Source organism: Lepisosteus oculatus, chromosome 1 (assembly GCF_040954835.1).
Source record: "Lepisosteus oculatus isolate fLepOcu1 chromosome 1, fLepOcu1.hap2, whole genome shotgun sequence".
Lineage (NCBI taxonomy): Eukaryota > Metazoa > Chordata > Actinopteri > Semionotiformes > Lepisosteidae > Lepisosteus > Lepisosteus oculatus.
This window is the reverse complement of record NC_090696.1, coordinates 42,886,418-42,905,758: the sequence shown is the minus strand read 5'-3', so window position 1 is coordinate 42,905,758 and position 19,341 is coordinate 42,886,418. Positions and strand designations below refer to the sequence as shown.

The 19,341-nt window shown below is 37.7% G+C and overlaps 1 protein-coding gene across 9 annotated transcripts in view; it reads right to left on the bottom strand.

The window, feature by feature from the left end:
• The window catches only part of jakmip1 (janus kinase and microtubule interacting protein 1), a 114,719-nt gene that overhangs the window by 64,493 nt on the left and 30,885 nt on the right, over positions 1–19,341 (bottom strand). For all 9 annotated transcript variants that reach the window (XM_015344922.2, XM_015344925.2, XM_015344919.2 and 6 more), the window contains exon 2: positions 3,261–3,512. In XM_015344922.2, the coding sequence (XP_015200408.1) occupies positions 3,261–3,389 (129 nt within the window). In that variant the 5' untranslated portion in view covers positions 3,390–3,512. The remainder of the gene's footprint in view (positions 1–3,260; positions 3,513–19,341) is intronic.

Here is a 19,341-nt window from a genome sequence, read left to right as displayed (position 1 = left end):
CAGTAGGCTGCAGTTTGCACAAACTCTTGTCAAAGTAAGTTTAATTGTGTGTGCAGAAAACATCTGGGTTCGTACAATTACATGACTACTGAGAAGTTATGGGAGTGAATTCAGTACATTCTCTCCTACTCGACACTTGAACAGGCTGCAAACTGCTGAATGTTTAAAATGGGGTATACTTAAGACTTGCCAAAAAAAATGAAATCCTGGTGAAACGTCTCTGGGTCTCTGGGCAAAACAAATATTTTAGCACTATTAGCAGCATGAAGGGTACAATTCCATTTTAAGTATGCATTAGTCATTAGGTAGAGCTATTCAAATTCAATCAAAAGACATTATGTCACCTGTTACTACTGACTGAACTAGAATGTAGTCTATGAAGAATTAGAGTAAAAAATGGATATTGTACATAACAAATATTTGCAATGTTTGTGAAGCTACAGAGCATTTCAAATAGCACCTTTGAAACACAGAGACATCAGACCATGTACAATGCTAGACCAAGTGAGACTTGCTTTTTAATAAAGATGGAATCTCTAGCTGTATCATTCTGCAGCTTTTCTAGAGAACTGTCATGTTTCTTTATTGAAACATGTCAAAAACTGCCTCTGATCAACAGCACAGGGAGGAAAACTAAACACATTGGAAATGTTAGTGATAGAGAGATGCATTACATGAGTGTCCTTGGATTTTGATGAAGTTACTGTATTGAAGAGTTCGCTGGGAGAAAAAAAATGAAAGCTGTAAAAATGCTAATGCAATTATCACAAAATGTAACATGTAGCAGAATGAGTGTATTTCCTATTAACATCACCACATGATTTAGCATGGTTTTTGGTGATGTAGAGATACTGTAAGTCCAGACAGGTGTAAAACTTCTGATCTCCAGTTTAACATTTGAAACTCATGTTTTATGAAATTCTATTTCCCATTTCACCTGCAAAATACTGTCCATTTATAATCTATACTACTGTTATAAACCTCCTACATATTGAGAATGTGGTTTATGTGTTTATTTTCTCTACATTAGATAGCTATTTTATATTATTTCTATATAAAATATTCTGACCTATTGTTACATCAAAGACTTACTTACACCACAAATACAAGGTGCAATGAGATGGGTGAGAGAACTTTTGGCAGTTACGTACCTGTTGCATATAACTCATTTATAAAAACAGTAAAACTGCAGATGGGTTTAACTGAACCTGTATGAAAAAACCAATCTATGTCTTCTGATTTCTGAGTAATTTAATTCACCATTACTTCAAACTTGTCCTGGTTTAAGGAACTAGCCATGGGTTTCTATTGTTCATCTGCATCGTTATGGGTTCTTTTACCACTGTTCCAATGTTCTTTTCATTGGAAAGGACCTTGATACTGTATATCTTGAGATGGAAATCACTATAAACCTATTAAGCTGTAATACACGAGTCATCGGGTACTAAATGCCTGGACTAAAAGTAAAACAAATCCAGGTACGTATAATTTTTTAAACCTCTTAAAAACATTCCAAAAAATAACTAGTGGACATTTTTCTAACATATGACAAAACTGCAATAGGCTGTTTTATGAAATACATGGTCTGCTAAACTCAGCTTATTACTGGCTTCTTTTCTTTTTGAAAACTAAAGTAAAACTCAATTTTGGGGCCAATTAACAATAAAATTTAAAACTCACTTACATTAAAGCAAACAAGAATCTATCAAAGTTATGTTTTCTTAGTAAACACATTGTGAAAACAGGCCAACACTTGTAGGAGTACAAACCTTTCAGAATTTCAGAACATCTCACTATATTTGCGGTATACATACGTATACAGTACTGTATGCTACAGCAAATTGAAACAATGAATGAAAAAGATTAAAGCAAAGTAGATGCGATTACTATGATGATGTGAAAGAGTACTGTACAATATTTTCATACGCATGATGCGGGGGGGAAGGGAAGACCACTAAAAAAAAATGAGGAAATGTTTATCAAACAGTAACAGGGAAGATAACCATGACCTTCTCTGAGCCTGAATTTCAGAACATTAAAATGGCTTACGGAAAGGTGAATGGTTAAAATTTGCCTACCACTAGATAGTGTTATGGGTATGATAAGGATATATCTGGCACTGGGCAGGCGTTTTTTTATATGGGATGTTACAGAGCAAGAACTACGGGTGCAGAAATTGATGGCACATAGAGACAACTATCAGATTCAAAGACCTTACAGAAAAATAATATTTGAAGCTGTGAATTGGCTAAACACAGCATTCACAACCACTGGGGAAACATGAAAGATAGATATAAGACTTAAGGAACTGCCACCTGCAAAGAAGGTGGAACTGAAATGTGTGGGTGAGTCCACAAGGGAGCTGCTTCACTAGACTACACAGACATCACAAAATTAAGAGAAAGAAGCAGGGGGCCACAAATGCAGGTATATACCTTTTCACCATAGACACTACTGCCATTTCAGGAACATGCAGTTCTCTTCAATAATTAGCTACTTTGGTTATTTAAAACATTTGAATAGATTAAATATTCTGTCTGCTTCACTAGTGCAGGAAAGGTAAAGAAGCACAAAAGTGCTCTAGTAGATAATTATTGTCCTTATTCCTGACATAAGGAACCACAATTTCACAGGTAATAGAAAAAATAAAGCATTTTTTATTTTTAACTGACAGGATCAGAGGGCTAATCAGGGGGTCATTAAAACCCCTCCCATACTGAAAACACAATTCCTGACTGCAAGGAGAGACAAAGATTACAAAGCAAACAGTCGACTTTGCTACAGGATCCTATTATGGCCGTTAGGTTTCTGGTACTATAGAGCCGAGGTAATAAAACGTAATACTTGCTCTGTAAAGAGTTGCATTTAGAAGTGTCTCAGGTACTAGGGTCTGATGGCATCAGTTGTACTTAAAGAAATGAGCTGTTATTTAGAGTCACTGAGCCAGATCCTGCTACAGTCTCTCAAGACAAGGGCTGTACCCATGTACTGGAGAATTACCATAGAAAGGGTAAGAAAACTGAACCAAGTAACTACATACCAATAAGAGAAAACCTCATGAACACTGGGAGAACATGAAATCCACTGTATGCGTGAAGAGGAGCTATTACTGCAGATGCAGATATGACCTTTATTGGAACAAAGAAACCAGCCCATATCCACAACACACCCTTTGGTCTTTCAGGGATTAATATCTAACATACAGTATGGATTGTGTTCTTCCTGGATAGAACAGAAAAGAAGGAAAAGATGGTGCATACCTTGGTTTTCTCCTGCTGGAGCTCAATCTGAATATCTATCAATTTAGTCCTCAGCTCCTCATTTGTAGCCTGTAAGGCATCTATCAGAGCCTCAGGCTTTTCACTCTTTCCCCGACTTTTCTTCGACATTTTTCGCTCTTCTCAGTCCTTCAAAATCCCAGAATCAAAATAGTCTGTCATAAAGAAATCCAGTTATAGGCAAGCATGATTTTCAAGAAGCTTTCAGCCATCATCAGCTGCTTCCCTTCAGTCCTGCAACAGAGGAACATAAAAACGTCATTAAAAAAGTTCATTCAATCACAATCTGTACAAATATCCTAAGCAAGATTCAAAATTTCAATTCTGAGGAAAGCCACTAATAAAACAGCTAGCCTACATAATGACAACACAGTAATGACAGCTTTTACTTTACATAAGTATTTGTCATCTATCCCAGATTTCTATTATTGAGCTTACAGTAGTGATGAAAAGAGTCTTTGACATTTCTGCAGTACACCACCATTTATACTTCTGATTAGTTAAAGGTAATGAAATTAAAGAAGTAGTAACATTTAAATTGACCTTAAACTTACCTCACAATTTCCCATGCTTAGTTTAAATGGACTGTGAGATACATCTAAAACCATCTCATGCAGCCATAACTCTGAACTCTGCATCAGTTTAACATCACCAGTTTGTCTGTTTTTACAACAGCATTTGGCATACTTGGCAGCAATAATTAAGTTTTTAAATCAAAGGAACCAAAGTACCTATTGCAGCAATTATGCTGGAAACTTGACCATAACTTGGGCTCTTATCTTCATCCAATAGATTAAATGTATTCTCAACAGTAACTAGCTAATTTTTTACCTATATTGTAGCTCCATATAGATACAATACTATGCACTTTAAGACACCTACAGAAACATGAGCCTTAATGACTTTTAGTTTATAAACACAGTGCATTCAGTCAGAAAACAACAAGTGTAAATATTTCGAGCCAAATAAGTTTATATTCAGTATTATCCTGAAAAAAATGTTTTGCTTTAACACAGTGGTCACAGTTGAGACGAGCACGACTTAAAAATTAATGACTCAAGGATAAGGACTTTATTATGTGATTTTTTTACCATATGTTGTAGACAAGCTTTGTAATTGTGGGCGAGTCTTCAATGGATAAACTTGGCCTTTGTTCTCTGCTAAGAAGCACAGTGCCAATACAGTCACTCTCACTCTATGACAGTGTACCTGCTGTTCAGACTCATCTGTCCCAGTGAGACTGCCAACAGAATAGCCATTTAATATAATCCAATTACACACACAGGCAGAGGATCAGGGGTTCCACTCTACACAAATGTCTGGATAGGAGTTAATCCAGCACCCAGATTAATACAAATTCTTATATAAATAATGAATAAACTACTGCAAAATGACTGAAATCAATTGGAAAGAACAGCCACATTTATTGTAACAGTAAAAACAAATTGGCCAAAACTGCCTTCACTTCAAACACACAATATACTGTACAGTATGTCTTAAAGTTAGGAAGGGAGAGTGGTCACTTAAATTTAAATACGCACTGAATAAAACTCCAGGCACTTAGATAAGCACTCAACACTAAAACAAAGTGATATACTTGCAGCTAAAAATCAACTTTAATTCAATTATAATTATTGGGAGACTTTTTAACAGTCAGTATACAATACCGCAGGCTCACTCTGACATTTAAGATAGAATTATCTTTTCAGAATGTGTAGGAGTCAGCCTTTACAAGACAAAACTACAACAAACTACACAGTAGTACAGCACTAAAAAGCACAGAAGGGTCTATACAGTAGCTCAGCTACTGGAATCCTCTGAAAAATCAATTTCAAAGGGAACTGCAGCCCTAATTTTTTTAGACCAGTTATTAAATCTCAGTAACGAAATAAATTCATTGACCGCAAAGAAAAATTTAATAAATTTCAAATGAAGCACCCAATCATGAACTTTGTGAAAGTACTGTAAGTTGCCATGTTCCCACGAAATGTGACGTGATGCGGCCCTTCCTGCTCGCTAGTTACTTTAATGACTAATGCACTGTACAGGTATGAGCAAATTAAGTCCAGTTGTGCAGCAGATATTTCACCACAGAAATTTCTCAATGTGATCTGCATGCAGACTCCAAGTAAGCTCCATTGATCGGCAAAACCGTCTTGAGGTCGAGAGCAATATTTCTAATGGATTAAAAGAGATGTATTCACAAGCCTGCTTCTTTACAATAAATAGAGCTTATTCACGTTGCCGGAGGATTTGTTGTCTTGTTCTGACTTGCAGAATATTGTGCTGTGCATACTTGGAAATTTTGTCTACTTTGTGATCTAAATTGTAGGTTTTACAAGTTGCGGTGCACATTTTACTTTTATTGTGGTTTGAAACTAACACATCAATGCCGATTCTTTCTAGCCTCTAAATTAAAAAAAAAAGAGTATTGGAGTTCCCCTTTAATATAAATCACAATGCATGATACCTAACATTACCAGAAATATGGATTGGTCTTGAGGTTACTTTTTTAATGTTTGCACCCAACAGAAGTTTGTATAGAAATTTGGCATTCAAAGTCTTTATAACAAAGGGCTAATTAGGAAGCTTTTCTCTTAAATATACAGTTGCACAGGGTATGTACTGTAGTTAGGTATAGCAGTAATCTACCAGTAAACAGAAGACACAAATGGTGGGCTATTAGACTTAATGAAACTTACATTTTAGTCAGTCAACTGAATAAAAAAATAAACACTTCATTAACGTATTTATGTCAGAAGGAGGATATTTTTTGTGATTTACTGCTTTCCCAGCACTTTAAACAAAGACAGAAAACTAATCAGATTGCATTGGGAACTGCCCTCATATACAAACACTTGAATAATGATAGAATCAATAATTTCAATCACTGTTCTTCCTCTAGTAAAGTCATTATTGATTCAAAGATCACACTGTCATCAACTTTCAAGCACATCTGCATCTCAATGTCAGGTCTATAATGCTTAGCAAATCACCCGGTTACCCCTGCTCCAACATCTTCAATGAAAAATGCCCAGCATGTGTTGCAATACCATGCCTATTCTGTCATTTAATCAATGGTTTGAGATGGCAACAAAACCTTCCGCAAATGATCACAGAGTGCTAACTACATGCAGACTCATAAACTGCTGCAAAAAACATTTATTTAAATAGGTCAGATTTAAGGCTGGTTACCCCTTAATACATTTCACAAGACACAGCTCACTTGCTGCTACAGATACAGGGAAGAAAATGTGGACTGAAACTATACAGTATAATGGACACATTAAAGGTTCAGACCAGACTGCACTTTCACTTCACTTTCATACAAAATCTGGACAGATCGGCTACTGAGGTAGAAAAAACACGTTTCCTTTCCCAGAAATGGCCACAGACCAGTCTTCATTTGTAAGCCACAGAGCACTGAGAATGACCCACTCAGGGTCACAATAGTTAAAGAGCCAGATCTGGCAAGACCAAGTGGAAAGTGCTCATGCTGAGTCTGTTAGTTCTCAACAACTCTGTGCCATAATGAAAAGAGAGCCTGGAGATTTAGGTTATTTAGTGCATTGCAATTAAATGTAATGTGTTACGCCTTTTGCTAATGACATACAAATGCAACAAGTGCATGTTTTATCTAGAACAGGAGACACCAACCCTGGTCTTGAAAAGACATCCCTACTGACAGTCCCTACTGACCCAGGACGCTTTGTAGACCATTATATAAATCATCAATTTCGAAAGATTGCTGTGAAACAAAGACTATTTTGCTATAGGCACTTCGGAATCCTTTCAGACAAAAAAAGCGCTGAATAAAACTAATTATTATGAATGAAAGTGGACTGTCATGAGAGACGATGCCTTGAGAATCAGCAACAGTCAGCAGATCACTGCAGTGTAGTCTATGGGGCTTAAACAGCTCTGTTGCAATCTGTCATCCCTGGCAAGTAGGTGAATCACATATTTCTTATAATTCTGCATTTTTAGACTGCAGGTGATACAAGACCAGTAATTTCAGGAACTTTAACCCATGTTTCCTACTGAATTCATAACTTGATTGCTCAATCTGAGTTTCTGAATGCATTTTCTGAAATACTACAAATACTACATAAATTCATTTTTTACACCTGTGTGCTTCATCTCAAAAACTTCAGGAGACAATGTTTCATATTTATAACTTTTAATGGCCATTTTCTGATTACCCCACAACTCGTCAGTGTATTATTCCTCAGTTGATTAACTGACATCTTCAGATTTTGGACTGTGCATTATTGTACAGTACATTAAAACACCATTTGATCTCAGCTGTGAATTTTTCCAGGTGTTATTGACAACAATTTCCATAAATATATGTTTCAAACACAACAACATTTAAATTATGCTTTAGAAGGATTTCAAAATAGCACTGGAACATCTACATTAAATCCACACCCTAAAAAAGTCTATAGTTTCCAAATCAGAACTTAACTGGATTTTGTGGCATCAAAATAGTACCAAACTCTCATCTTAGTCTATCAGGAATTTTTAACTAAAATATGTATTGCTCTGCTTACTAATTGATTTTTCTCTCTAGATAATTACAAATTACAATTACACTATATTTTTATAGTATTTTTAGCTTCTGCTGTACACCCACAACTGATGGGCAAAGGACAAATATTGAACACACAGGTAGGAGAAAATGGCTCTTTCACCTATAACAAAATGTCAACTTTTTCTTTAGCTGAATGTCAAAAGAAACCTAGACTGATACAGCAAGATGTTTTGAAGGTCTAATTAAAGTATCAAAATACAAGCTCCTTATGTTCTGATCTTACACGTAACCAGTCCATTTTGGTTTTGCTTCCAATTATATTACCTTATCGCATTTGATCCACTGAAATAGGAACAGTATGTTAAATCTTCACTACCGATTTAAAAAAAAAGAGTGTGGATGTATTCATACTCTAATAGAGGTGTTCTGGATGCTCACTGAAAATAGATTACAAAAATGTGACTTATAATTATAGAAGGGAAAATCAAATATTTATGATTACTGCATTGTAACTACAGTAAGAGGACTTGAGATGAGAAAGTAAGAACAGTATGTATTGGTGAAGATCTGCAATTTATGAAGTCCTACTCCTCAAGTCTGTAAAATTAGTTAGGATATGGTGCTTAAAGATAAGATGCTTATTAAATAAATTATGCATGACAGGGAGTGTTTAGTACAGTATGTGCAAGTTCCATATCTGCTGAGTATAGGAGGAATATTGCCAGAAATTTGAACACACAGGTAGGATGGATTACAGAACAAGCGTCCCCGTCAGTCAAGAAGTGGCATTATCCTGGAACATTTTATATTCTGGGATGCATTACCCTTATTACACTATGGCTTGTTGCCATATAGGTCATGTACATGACAAGACTACAATGAATACAAAACAGAAAATATCCTTTGCCAAATAAAATAGTTCCTGTTGCACTAGCTCCTGTAGTTTTGAAAGTATTATCAGTATTTATGAGTATGGTGGAAATGTAATTTAAAAGAGCTGGGATGTTATTTGTTGTCATTTATGCCATGACAATACCACAGGCCCAATCTCCAACCAGACACCAGCATTATAATAATAATAATAATAATAATAATAATAATAATAATAATTGCTTACACTTATATAGCGCTTTTCTGGACACTCCACTCAAAGCGCTTTACAGGTAATGGGGACTCCCCTCCACCACCACCAATGAAAACATGCTTCATAAAAGGTTACAAAAGAGAGGAGGTATTTGGCAGTTAGTAGCTTATAGCTAATTGATTAAAAAATCTTACCCATCCATTTCTTAAAAGAAGCTACTGTAGGCTATCTGCTTCAAGAATGTGGCTGGACAACTTGCTCAATATTTTCATAGCCCTCTGTGTAAACATGTGCCTCCTTATTATTTCTAGCACTCGTGTATAGTCCTCTACCTAACAATTATTAACATACAAGTAATAGGTTTATTCCATGCTGAAAAAAAGAAGAAAGAGAACACAACGTTTCGGCCGTGGAGCCTTCTTCAGGTGTGAGAGAGACAGGGCAGTAGGCAAAGGAGAACAAAGGTTGGGAGGGAGGAGGAGTGAGAGGCGGGAGCAGGGGACAGAAAGAGGGGCCAATCAAGAGGTGTGAAGTCAGAATGGGTGCAGAGAGGTGTGAAATGAAACTTCCAATGAATGGAGAAAAAGAACAGTAGTCTGTCTTTAAGGGAAGGGAGAATGTGTGATCCTAGTTGCAGAATAATTTTAGTTTCGGTGGTCCTTCTAATGTATGAGTTCGGAAAACCGTCTTTGAGAACACAGATGGAGAGATTAGAGTGGTCGTGGCCCTCAGAGGTGAAATGAGAAACAATAGGCTTGGAGAGATCTTTAATCTTCACAGCCCTGACGTGTTCTCTGAAGCGGTCTCCGAGTCTCCTTCCTGTTTCTCCAATGTAGATGGCTGGGCATTTACTGCAAGAGATACAGTAAATAAGGTTGCTGGAGGTACAAGATGCTGTCTGGGTGATCCGGAATTGTCCTGAGGGGCCTTGAATGAGTGTGGCGGTGGCTGTGTACTTGCAGGTGATACAGCGAGCTCTGTTGCAAGGGAAAGTGCCTGGTGTGGATGGTTGTTGAGGGCGGTCAAGGGAGCTGTGAACAAGGAGGTTACGCAGATTAGGTGGTCGGCGATATGAGATGATAGGGCGATCAGAAAAGAGGGCCCCAATGGAGGGATCATCCTGTAGGATGGAAAAGTTCTGGTTAATGGTCCTGGGGACAGGAAGTGTGTTAGGGTGGTAAGGAAGCACCAAAGGAATGCGGTTGTTACAGCGGGAGTTCCTGATCGGGGGGTGTTTTTGGCTCAGGCAAGGGCCCTGTCAATCACACTGCTGGGGTATTCTCTGTTGATGAAAAATGAGTACATTTCGAGGGCTTGGTTCTCGAAGTCGATGTCGTCGCTGCATAATCGTCGTAACCTAAGGAACTGTGAAAAAGGAAGAGAGTTTTTAGTGTGGTTGGGGTGAAATGAGCTGTACAGGAGGTAGCTGTGTGAATCCGTGGGTTTGTAATAAACTGAAGTGGACAGTCGGGGGTAGTTGATAGACAAGTGGATGTCTAGAAATGGAAGAGTGGTGGAAGATATGTTAACTGTATATTTGAGGGACGGGTGGAAGTTGGTGAAATGGTGCAGGAAGAACTCAAGCTGATCGTTGGAGCATGTGGCGGCACCGACGCAGTCATCAATATATCGTTTGTAGAGGTCAGGGACATAGCCAGTGTAGGAAGCAAAGAAGCGTTCTTCTACCCAGCCGACAAAAATGTTGGCATAGCTAGGTCCCATTCTGGTGCCCATGAAAACTCCACTGACCTGTTGGTAAAAAAGATTATTGAAAGAGAATGCATTCAGTGTGAGGACCAATTCTGCAAGGCGTACCAGGGTGTGGGTGGGTGGATCAAGCACTGTGCGTTTGTCCTGCGTTTGCTTGAGGGCTGTAAGGCCGTCATTATGGGGAATGACGGTGTACAGAGATGTGATGTCCATGGTAAAAATGTGGCATTCGGTACCCTGAAATTGGAAATCTTTGAAAAGTTGGAGCGCGTGGTTGGTGTCTTTGATGAGCAACCTCATTTACTGCATCTCTTGCAGTAAATGCCCAGCCATCTACATTAGAGAAACAGGAAGGAGACTCGGAGACCACTTCAGAGAACACGTCAGGGCTGTGAAGATTAAAGATCTCTCCAAGCCTATTGTTTCTCATTTCACCTCTGACGGCCACGACCACTCTAATCTCTCCATCTGGGTTCTCAAAGACGGTTTTCCGAACTCATACATCAGAAAGACCACCGAAACTAAAATTATTCTGCAGCTAGGATCACACATTCTCTCTTCCCTTAACGACAGACTACTGTTCTTTTAAATTTTCTCCATTCATTGGAAGTTTCATTTCACACCTCTCTGCACCCATTCTAACTTCACACCTCTTGACTGGCCTCTCTTTCTGTCCCCTGCTCCCGCCTCTCACTCCTCCTCCCTCCCAACCTTTGTTCTCCCGCTACTTTACCTTTGCCTACTGCCCTGTCTCTCTCACACCTGAAGAAGGCTCCACGGCCGAAACGTTGTGTTCTCTTTCTTCTTTTTTTCAGCATGGAATAAACCTATTACTTGTTCCTTTGAAGCCTATGCATGCTGACGCAGCTACCCACCTTAATTATTAACATAGTTCTGTGGTGCTTTTAGCTTGAGTTGATCATTTCCTTAAGCACACATTGAACCAAGTTGAGTTAAAAAAAGAAGAATCTCAGACCATTGCCTTCATTCTTTAAAGTAAAAAAACATTGAATAACAGGTTTCAGGGGACTGATATAAGCAGTCCTCATCTTTTTTTTAGGCTGATGTGGGGGCTGTACAGTAGGTATGAGTCAGATGGAACTGGCAGCTCCAGACTGGTGAGTATAAATGAGGAAAATATATCTACAATCTGTACTTTCACAGGCATAAGAAATGTGGGTCCTTTTGACCACTTTCACAGAACTGTTTTCTGAACACAAGACAAGGTATTCCCATACGTAACACACAAGGACCACACCTGACTCCCATGACTTCTGACTAACCTATTAACTGAACAGCAATGTTTTTGCTCATGCTCTTCATACAAGAAAACATTAAGAAAAAAAGAGTGTCCATCTAAATTAAATTGCTCTGTCCAATCTAAAGCAAAGTACAGCTGTTTCCACCACCCAAAATCAAACCAATCTCTAAAACCAGCAGAGCATGAACTCATTCTGAAAGCTTCATCTTGCTCTATAATATTTGACACTCAAGGGCATTTATGACTATTTCCACCTCATTCTGGAACTTCTATAACTTACACTGCACTCTTGTGAAATAACCACTTTTCATTTTTAAATCCTGGCAAACCATTTCATATGGAAAAAAAACATTCAAGACGCAGTAAATCGAATTCGGGTCTCTTACTAGATGTAAGTAACGAAAGGTGAAAGGAACTCATGATGGAAAAGATTCTCATAGCATTCAAATAGGCAGTTTAGATTAATAGTTTCTAGCATACCTTTCAAGTATTTTGTCAATACAAGAATAATTCTAGAAGATCCTTTCATTTCCTTTCTGTGCTAAGTGATGAGAAACAGTTATACCTTTTCAAAATGTCAGAACCATTACAGTTTCTAATGCAAGATGACGGCAAGGTTTTAACGAAAAGCACCAGTTTTCATACATGATGAATTTGCAGACCCATAAAACGAACTATTGGTTTTAATTAACAGTCAAAGCTCGACTCCTACGCACAACACATTGTTTCCCACTGCTGGATGTTGGAACTCATTATGGTACACACTTAATTAGCTGAAAAGGGCAAACAAGACAGAAGTCCTAAATGAAAACATACACAGATATTAAATCAAATCTATATTCCATTTCAAGATGTTCAAATAGCATTCCTGATTGTTCACAAATGTTGTTTTTTTTTTCATTTTATGCAATCTGGGCTGAGGTGATGTTGGTAAAAATTAATTTGTTACATTTAAAAAAAAAATGTAATAAGCATTGCCAGCCATAGAGTTTTAAATATACAGCTGTGGAAAACTTTTTTGTGTGTGTACCATACAAAGAGTTGCTCAAATGTTTCTTAAGTAAGGCAACACCCACTTGGAAAATAGAGAGTCATCTAATAGTTTCCAAAAATAGTTCTCATGATCATCTCGTATGGATACTCCTGTAAGAATGTCATAAGAAGATTTTAAGAACACAATCATCCTTTCCGAACATTTGCTCATTTCAATGTTACTGGTGACTATCTGTCACCTAAGAAACATATCAGAAAGTAGAAGTATTTAAGCACTTATTTTGGACTGAATGATTGGAACAACATTTATAAACATTCCCCACAGAGCTGCTGCTGTTTTAAATGCAGTCCCTGCTGACCATCTCCAGAGACTCTTGATTAAGCTTTGCCTACCAATTGTAAGACTTGTACAGTTGAAGTTTCAGAATGGCCTTCCTGGCCATGTTTCAGCAATCTCCCCAACACAGAGATGGACATGATATTCACTCACTGAAAACATGACCTGAATTCCTTGTCTCATGTCCCTACCACCCCTAGTTTTGGTGTGTGATGCATTTAAAAAATGTAGTGACATCAGGTACAGATGAAAACCCCACATTATGTTACTGTGTACATCTAGTAATTGTCTGCCCTAATGCACTCTGAACTTGACTTTTGTCTCAGAACCTTACTCTTATGCTAGAATGAGAGCATTTAGTCACGTATTTGAATGCATTCAAGTAGAAACAAGAGTGACAAACTTTGCTTGGCAGAAATAAAAGGACTTTTCTTTTTAATACAAGTATGCAAATACAGCAACTTTTTTTAAGACAAGCTCATTCATTTTTCAATACCTGATAAGTTTCAATTTATCAAAAAGAAATTCTAGTTACGATGATTGACATTTACTTTAGAAAAGCTCTCGCTTTAATATCCAACTAGTGCAGTGTTAGTTACATGAGCTTGGCTGGTCAACTTCCAGTCCAACAGGTCACCAAACGGCTAGTGTCCCCAATCAACAGGGTACTGTTAACCGCAGATAACCCTGGGCCTTGAAAACATACTCTGTCTACTAATTCAAGGAGCACTGGTAATCAGACCAGCTCTCCTAGATAACCAAACACCCAAAAATCTAACCACCTAATACATTCACTATTGATTTCTTACATTTTAAAGCCTAACTGTAAGCAAAAAAGTCAATAAAAGAACTTGAACCAAATAAAATGCTTATACCTATCCTATTCAGAAGAATTAGTTAAATCTTAATTGTTACCAAGGCAACTATAGCTCTGAGGCTAGATTCCAACTCCGGAGCAGAAAACTATCAGATGAATCCAATTTCCCTGAGGATTCAACATAACATGTTCAACCTCAGTGTAAATTATTTTAAAAGACCACGGGATTCACTTTTTTTAATGCAAGACAGAAATTTAAAAGACAAGAGTGGGAAATAGATGACTCGGTATGATAATGCATTCGGGTTCCAAAACATAAGGATAACAACTGCATTCAAATATGATAAAACGCACGGACAGTCTGAGGCTGCACTTTGCAAAACACAGTATTGACTAGACATTGGGGGCATCTCATGTGGCTCAACATGGAATGGCACAACCTGAGCACGGATAAAGCTCTGTGATCAAAGGTCCGAGCCTAGGCAATATCACCAGATGACTGTGGCAGGGACAACCCAAGTGGCTGAACACAATTGGCCGAGTACTACTGAGGGCAGGGTGGGATTGGTTGGCTGGGTTGTCTTGGCCGCCAGTGACACTGTGACCCCAACAGTGCTTGCAGACATGTGTTTGTGGCAGTGAGGGATGCGCTTCTCCTCCAAAGTGGCGCTAAATCGCTGCTGCTGGCCGTGTTGAAGGGGAAACATGAAGCAGGAGACAAAAGTGATAACTACTGTATAAAGAAGTGTATTTCAAATCGACAGCAGGAAGCATTTCTTTAGACAAGAATGGAAAGAAAGTACATGCTACCCAGCCAAGAATTTGATGTGGGTGCCATGACTTCTTTCAAGAAACAGCTAGAAGAAATCCTAAAAGCATTTAGCTACGACCTACCACATGAGCTACTACAGATGGGCCCCATGACCACCTTTAGCTTGTAACCATTCTTAAGTTCCAAGAAATGAGCTCCTTGAAAAAGAAAGTTCATCTACACTTCTGCATACTCATATACCTGTGTGTAGTAAAGTGGGACATTTATGCTGTAGGATGAGACCTATCGTGACAGTTTCATGTTCCTCACAATTTCTGCCACCACAATTCGGTGAATTTTAGGCAGAGAGCTTTAGGCGTCTGTCTCATATAAGGAATATTAAAATCCAAGAGTATGTGCTTTGCAACTGCTGACCACCTCTGGCAACAAATGTATGGGAGCAGTCTGTCCACATGTCTGCTTATGGGGCCTGTACAGTCATGCTCAATGGAAACACAAGGATGTGCATTTACCTTGGAAAACAGGGGTTTTGCCTTGCCTGTTTTTCCTGTGGATTCAAATAATATGTTTGAAAATAAGAACTCTAGTCATCAAGCAAATTCACTGGATTTCAAATTTTATTAGGCAAGCATCTCTGAGGATTCTGACAGATACTTGCAGATTTCTGACTGTCCTGTTTAGAATCAGCCGTTTTAACAGGTTTTTAAAACCAATACATACTGTAAAGCCCACAAATATAAAATCTGTATGTGTAGTTTAAGGTGTTACCCCACAAGATCAAATATAAATCAAGTTGCATTCCAATGAATTCAACCACACACCCACAACTTGGGTGTCAGATTATTGATGAGGTAACAACAACAAATTCCTTGTGTGTATCCTGCAATGAACTATGGACGTAACAAATAATTAGAATAAGATTACAAGATTGTCTCTCTCAGAAACAAACTTTTAGGCTGTTGTAATGTTAATGATTTTAATAAAGGAAAGCATTTAAATTATAATGACGTCCTCATCCAAGAGTCAGCTATATTTCAAAAATAAAAGATGACAATGAAAATATTAGGGTGTCTTCTGAGCCTTAAAGAATGCTTTGGATCTGTTAATGAACCCATTAAAAATCAGTCAGAGCTACTGAATGCCCTGGGCACATCTTGAAAGCTGTGGATGCCCTACATTTCTCACTTCATTTCCTCCCACATCAGAGAAACATAAAGAGGCTGAATGACAGTCTCCTGGAATACTGGGATCAGTGACAACAATATGATCCAGCAAAGAGACAGAGGATAAAAACTAGCCTGGCCTCACTCATTTTTATGGACATAAAAAAGAATTCTCAGAATATGGTCTACTGGAAATCTATTCTGTAGAGCTGCAATATTTTAAAAGCTCCTCTACTTACAGCACAAGAGCTTGTTAACATGCAATAGTAAAAACAGTGGGGGGCTTATGCTTTTAGGGATTTGTTCATTGTTTCCAGTGCACAAACTCGACACTTTCCTGTCATTATTTGTACTCAGTTTATTTCAAAGCGTCATGTGACAGTAGAGGCATTATATTTCTGGACAGAAGTGAAAACCCCACCCCACAGGGTGTGTGCTTGTTTCATCTCCAGGCAAATCTACCAATATGATTCAGAGACATTTTCCACATTCTCCCATATTGAGCTCACAAGTGAAATGTACCATTCGTGAGTGAAAATGCTTTAAGCATTCAATCCCAGTTTCAAAGTGAGGCTACAGTCAATTCCAGCTACTCACTGCATCATGGTTGGTAATTTCATGCCCAAGGTAATATTGAAAAGTAAATGCATAAGAATTACTATAACTCTGACACAACCTTAGATTAAGCTATTCAGCTGTTCCAGTGTTAAAACAGGCAGTGTATGTCTGCTATTATTCTTAATTTCCAGCCTACATAGTACAGATGGAAAAATATTTCTCTCCCACCCTAAAATACCCTCCATCTGGAAGGATCGGAAAACTGGTCTTGTTTTTTCATGCAAAAACCAAACGACATCTGAGGCAAACTTGAAAGCAATATGGAGAAATTGCAAACCTTGCTGTTATTTCAGCCTCCCACACTGCAAGACTGAATTCAGCCATGACTGGGTGCTTGTTACGATGTGATGTATGCCACAGCACAGAATGCCACTGGAAGCAGGAAGAGACACAATTTCATAACTACCTGTATATATACACATGTGGTGCATTTGTAATAAATATTTGTTTATTACCAGTGTGGTTTTTGACAAATAATTGTGCTGATTCTACACTGACACTTTCTTGAACAGATGAAAAAGAAGCCTTCAGCATAAATCCAGTAAACTGTTTTTCATCGACCACACATGGTGAGAAACAACAGCCCTCACTCTTCCTCAGCTCTGACATAGGCTCAGTCATCCACTCCATTCTATATTCAGCTTCACCTTCTCGCGTCACTTTATTGACCACAAATGATTTATCTAAATGCTGTGTGAGGTGTAGACATGTAGGCAGTAAATTTACAGCATTTCACTTTCGAAGTCTAATAAAAACTCAGAGAATGTGTTAATCGCAGAAAAAAAAAAAACTTCAAAGCAGGGAACCCACATACTGTACTTTAAGGAAAATCCCTTTTAAAATTCTCCAACAATAACCATTACTGTACCTGTGTTTAAAAGAAACCCATTGAAATTCATGCTGTGTTCATTAAAAACAATATTCATAAACCTTAAGTATACAGGGCCTTTCTCCCTACTTTCTCAGAGAGGGATAACAAGTTTATTGGAACTGTGCTATTGGCCATGTGTTTAGAATTAGCCTTTTCACAGCAATTTAATCTCAAAAGCATGATCTGCTGGGAAAAAAAAAATTGTTTGTAACAACCGCAGAGGCAGAATCTTCAATCTCAGAAGCAGAGCAATAATTGCTAGGTTACAATTTGTACACAGAGAAATGCAAGCATGCATTCATTCATTCTTGAAGAAGTGCATTCACTCTGTTCCACATAATGATTTCACTTACTGTATATAATCACACTAAAACAGCATAAACCTTCAACATACTACCCCTGTGCCATGCAGTTGAAATGGAGTGAGTGGGAGCAAGAAAAAGCAAAACAGTAATAAATAAGACTAACAGTATCATGTTCCTTGAGCCAAAAGAGAAAACACCTGAGCTGGGCCTTGAAAGTGGACCCTTCCAATATCACAGTAACTGTAGTCGGGATGCAACCTTATTCTGTTAAGATACAGTATGGATTCACTCAGTCATGCAGTTTCCAGTCCACAACAGTAATCAAAACCTAAAACATATAAGACCATAGCATCCATGAGAACAGATGTACAAATATGAGCGCACGGGTTCTGTGATTTCATTACTTCTTTATGTAAGAATATCCTGGATATTAGTTTGAGTGCACTGTAAATCACAACCAGAGTATCCCAGTCACTGTCGCCTGACAGACACCGGCAAAGTATGGGCCACAGAGCTCCACCTGCATTGAGCATTTACAGACTCAGACACCCTGGAGACTATGCGTTTGTCTTTTGAACTTAAGGTGCCACAGCCATGTAAACTATTAAGTGTTCAAAACAGGAAATTCTAGCAAAATTGTGGGTAACTACAAATCCTACAGAAACAAAACTGAAAGTTCTCCACAAAAACATCATCTCCAAATGGGTTTTCTAAGAAAGAAACAATGAAGGTGGCTGAGTACTGATGAGGATAAACCCAATTTATGACCTATTCTGTATGACAGAGCACAGGTGTTTAAATACACACGAAATTGCTTTTTATAATAAAAAATAAAAAACGTTTCTGTTAACATGGTGCATAGTGCTTTCAGATCACAGGAGCCGAATCCAGTATAGTCTAGGTCTGTAAGACATAGCCCACTGAAAAACACAGATTGGTACATACTGTACATGTATGTGTTATATTTAACTTGTAAATGTTGTGTACCATTTTTCTGTGGTTTAGTTATTATTTTATTTATAATAAATGTTTTTCCTCTCATTCAAGTTTGACACTGGTTACTCACTCACTAGAGTTGTGCCAGAGAATTTTAAGAACCAGTGTGCCTCATGTTTTATCTATCATTCATTCATTTTACTTAAACACTCTCCATTCTGTAACAATATTAATGTACAGGCAAGTATCTCTGGTTCAAAATAGATCACTATGTGTTATAAATCATGAAATGATGAGCCTAAAGAAGTACATGGCAAAATATTTCATTTAAAATTACTTCAATGAATATTGTAGTTTGTCTTCCATTCTGCAGTCATTTTTGGGATCAGTGACAGTAGGATTTAAATGGTTTTAAAATATTTTGATTAACTAAAACTTTAAAACAACAATACATACTAAAAGAACAAATCCTTGAAGACCGTCTTCGAGTATCTTAGAATCCAGTTACATTAAGCATAATTGTTAGTTTATTACGTATTGAGTATTTAAATTAGTATGCATTAACATAAAGTGGCTTAACTTGAAAAAGATGACCCCAGTTAGGCTTTCTTCACTTCTTTAAAGGTTGTTTAGGAAATTATATACCAATTGTATTTAGGATA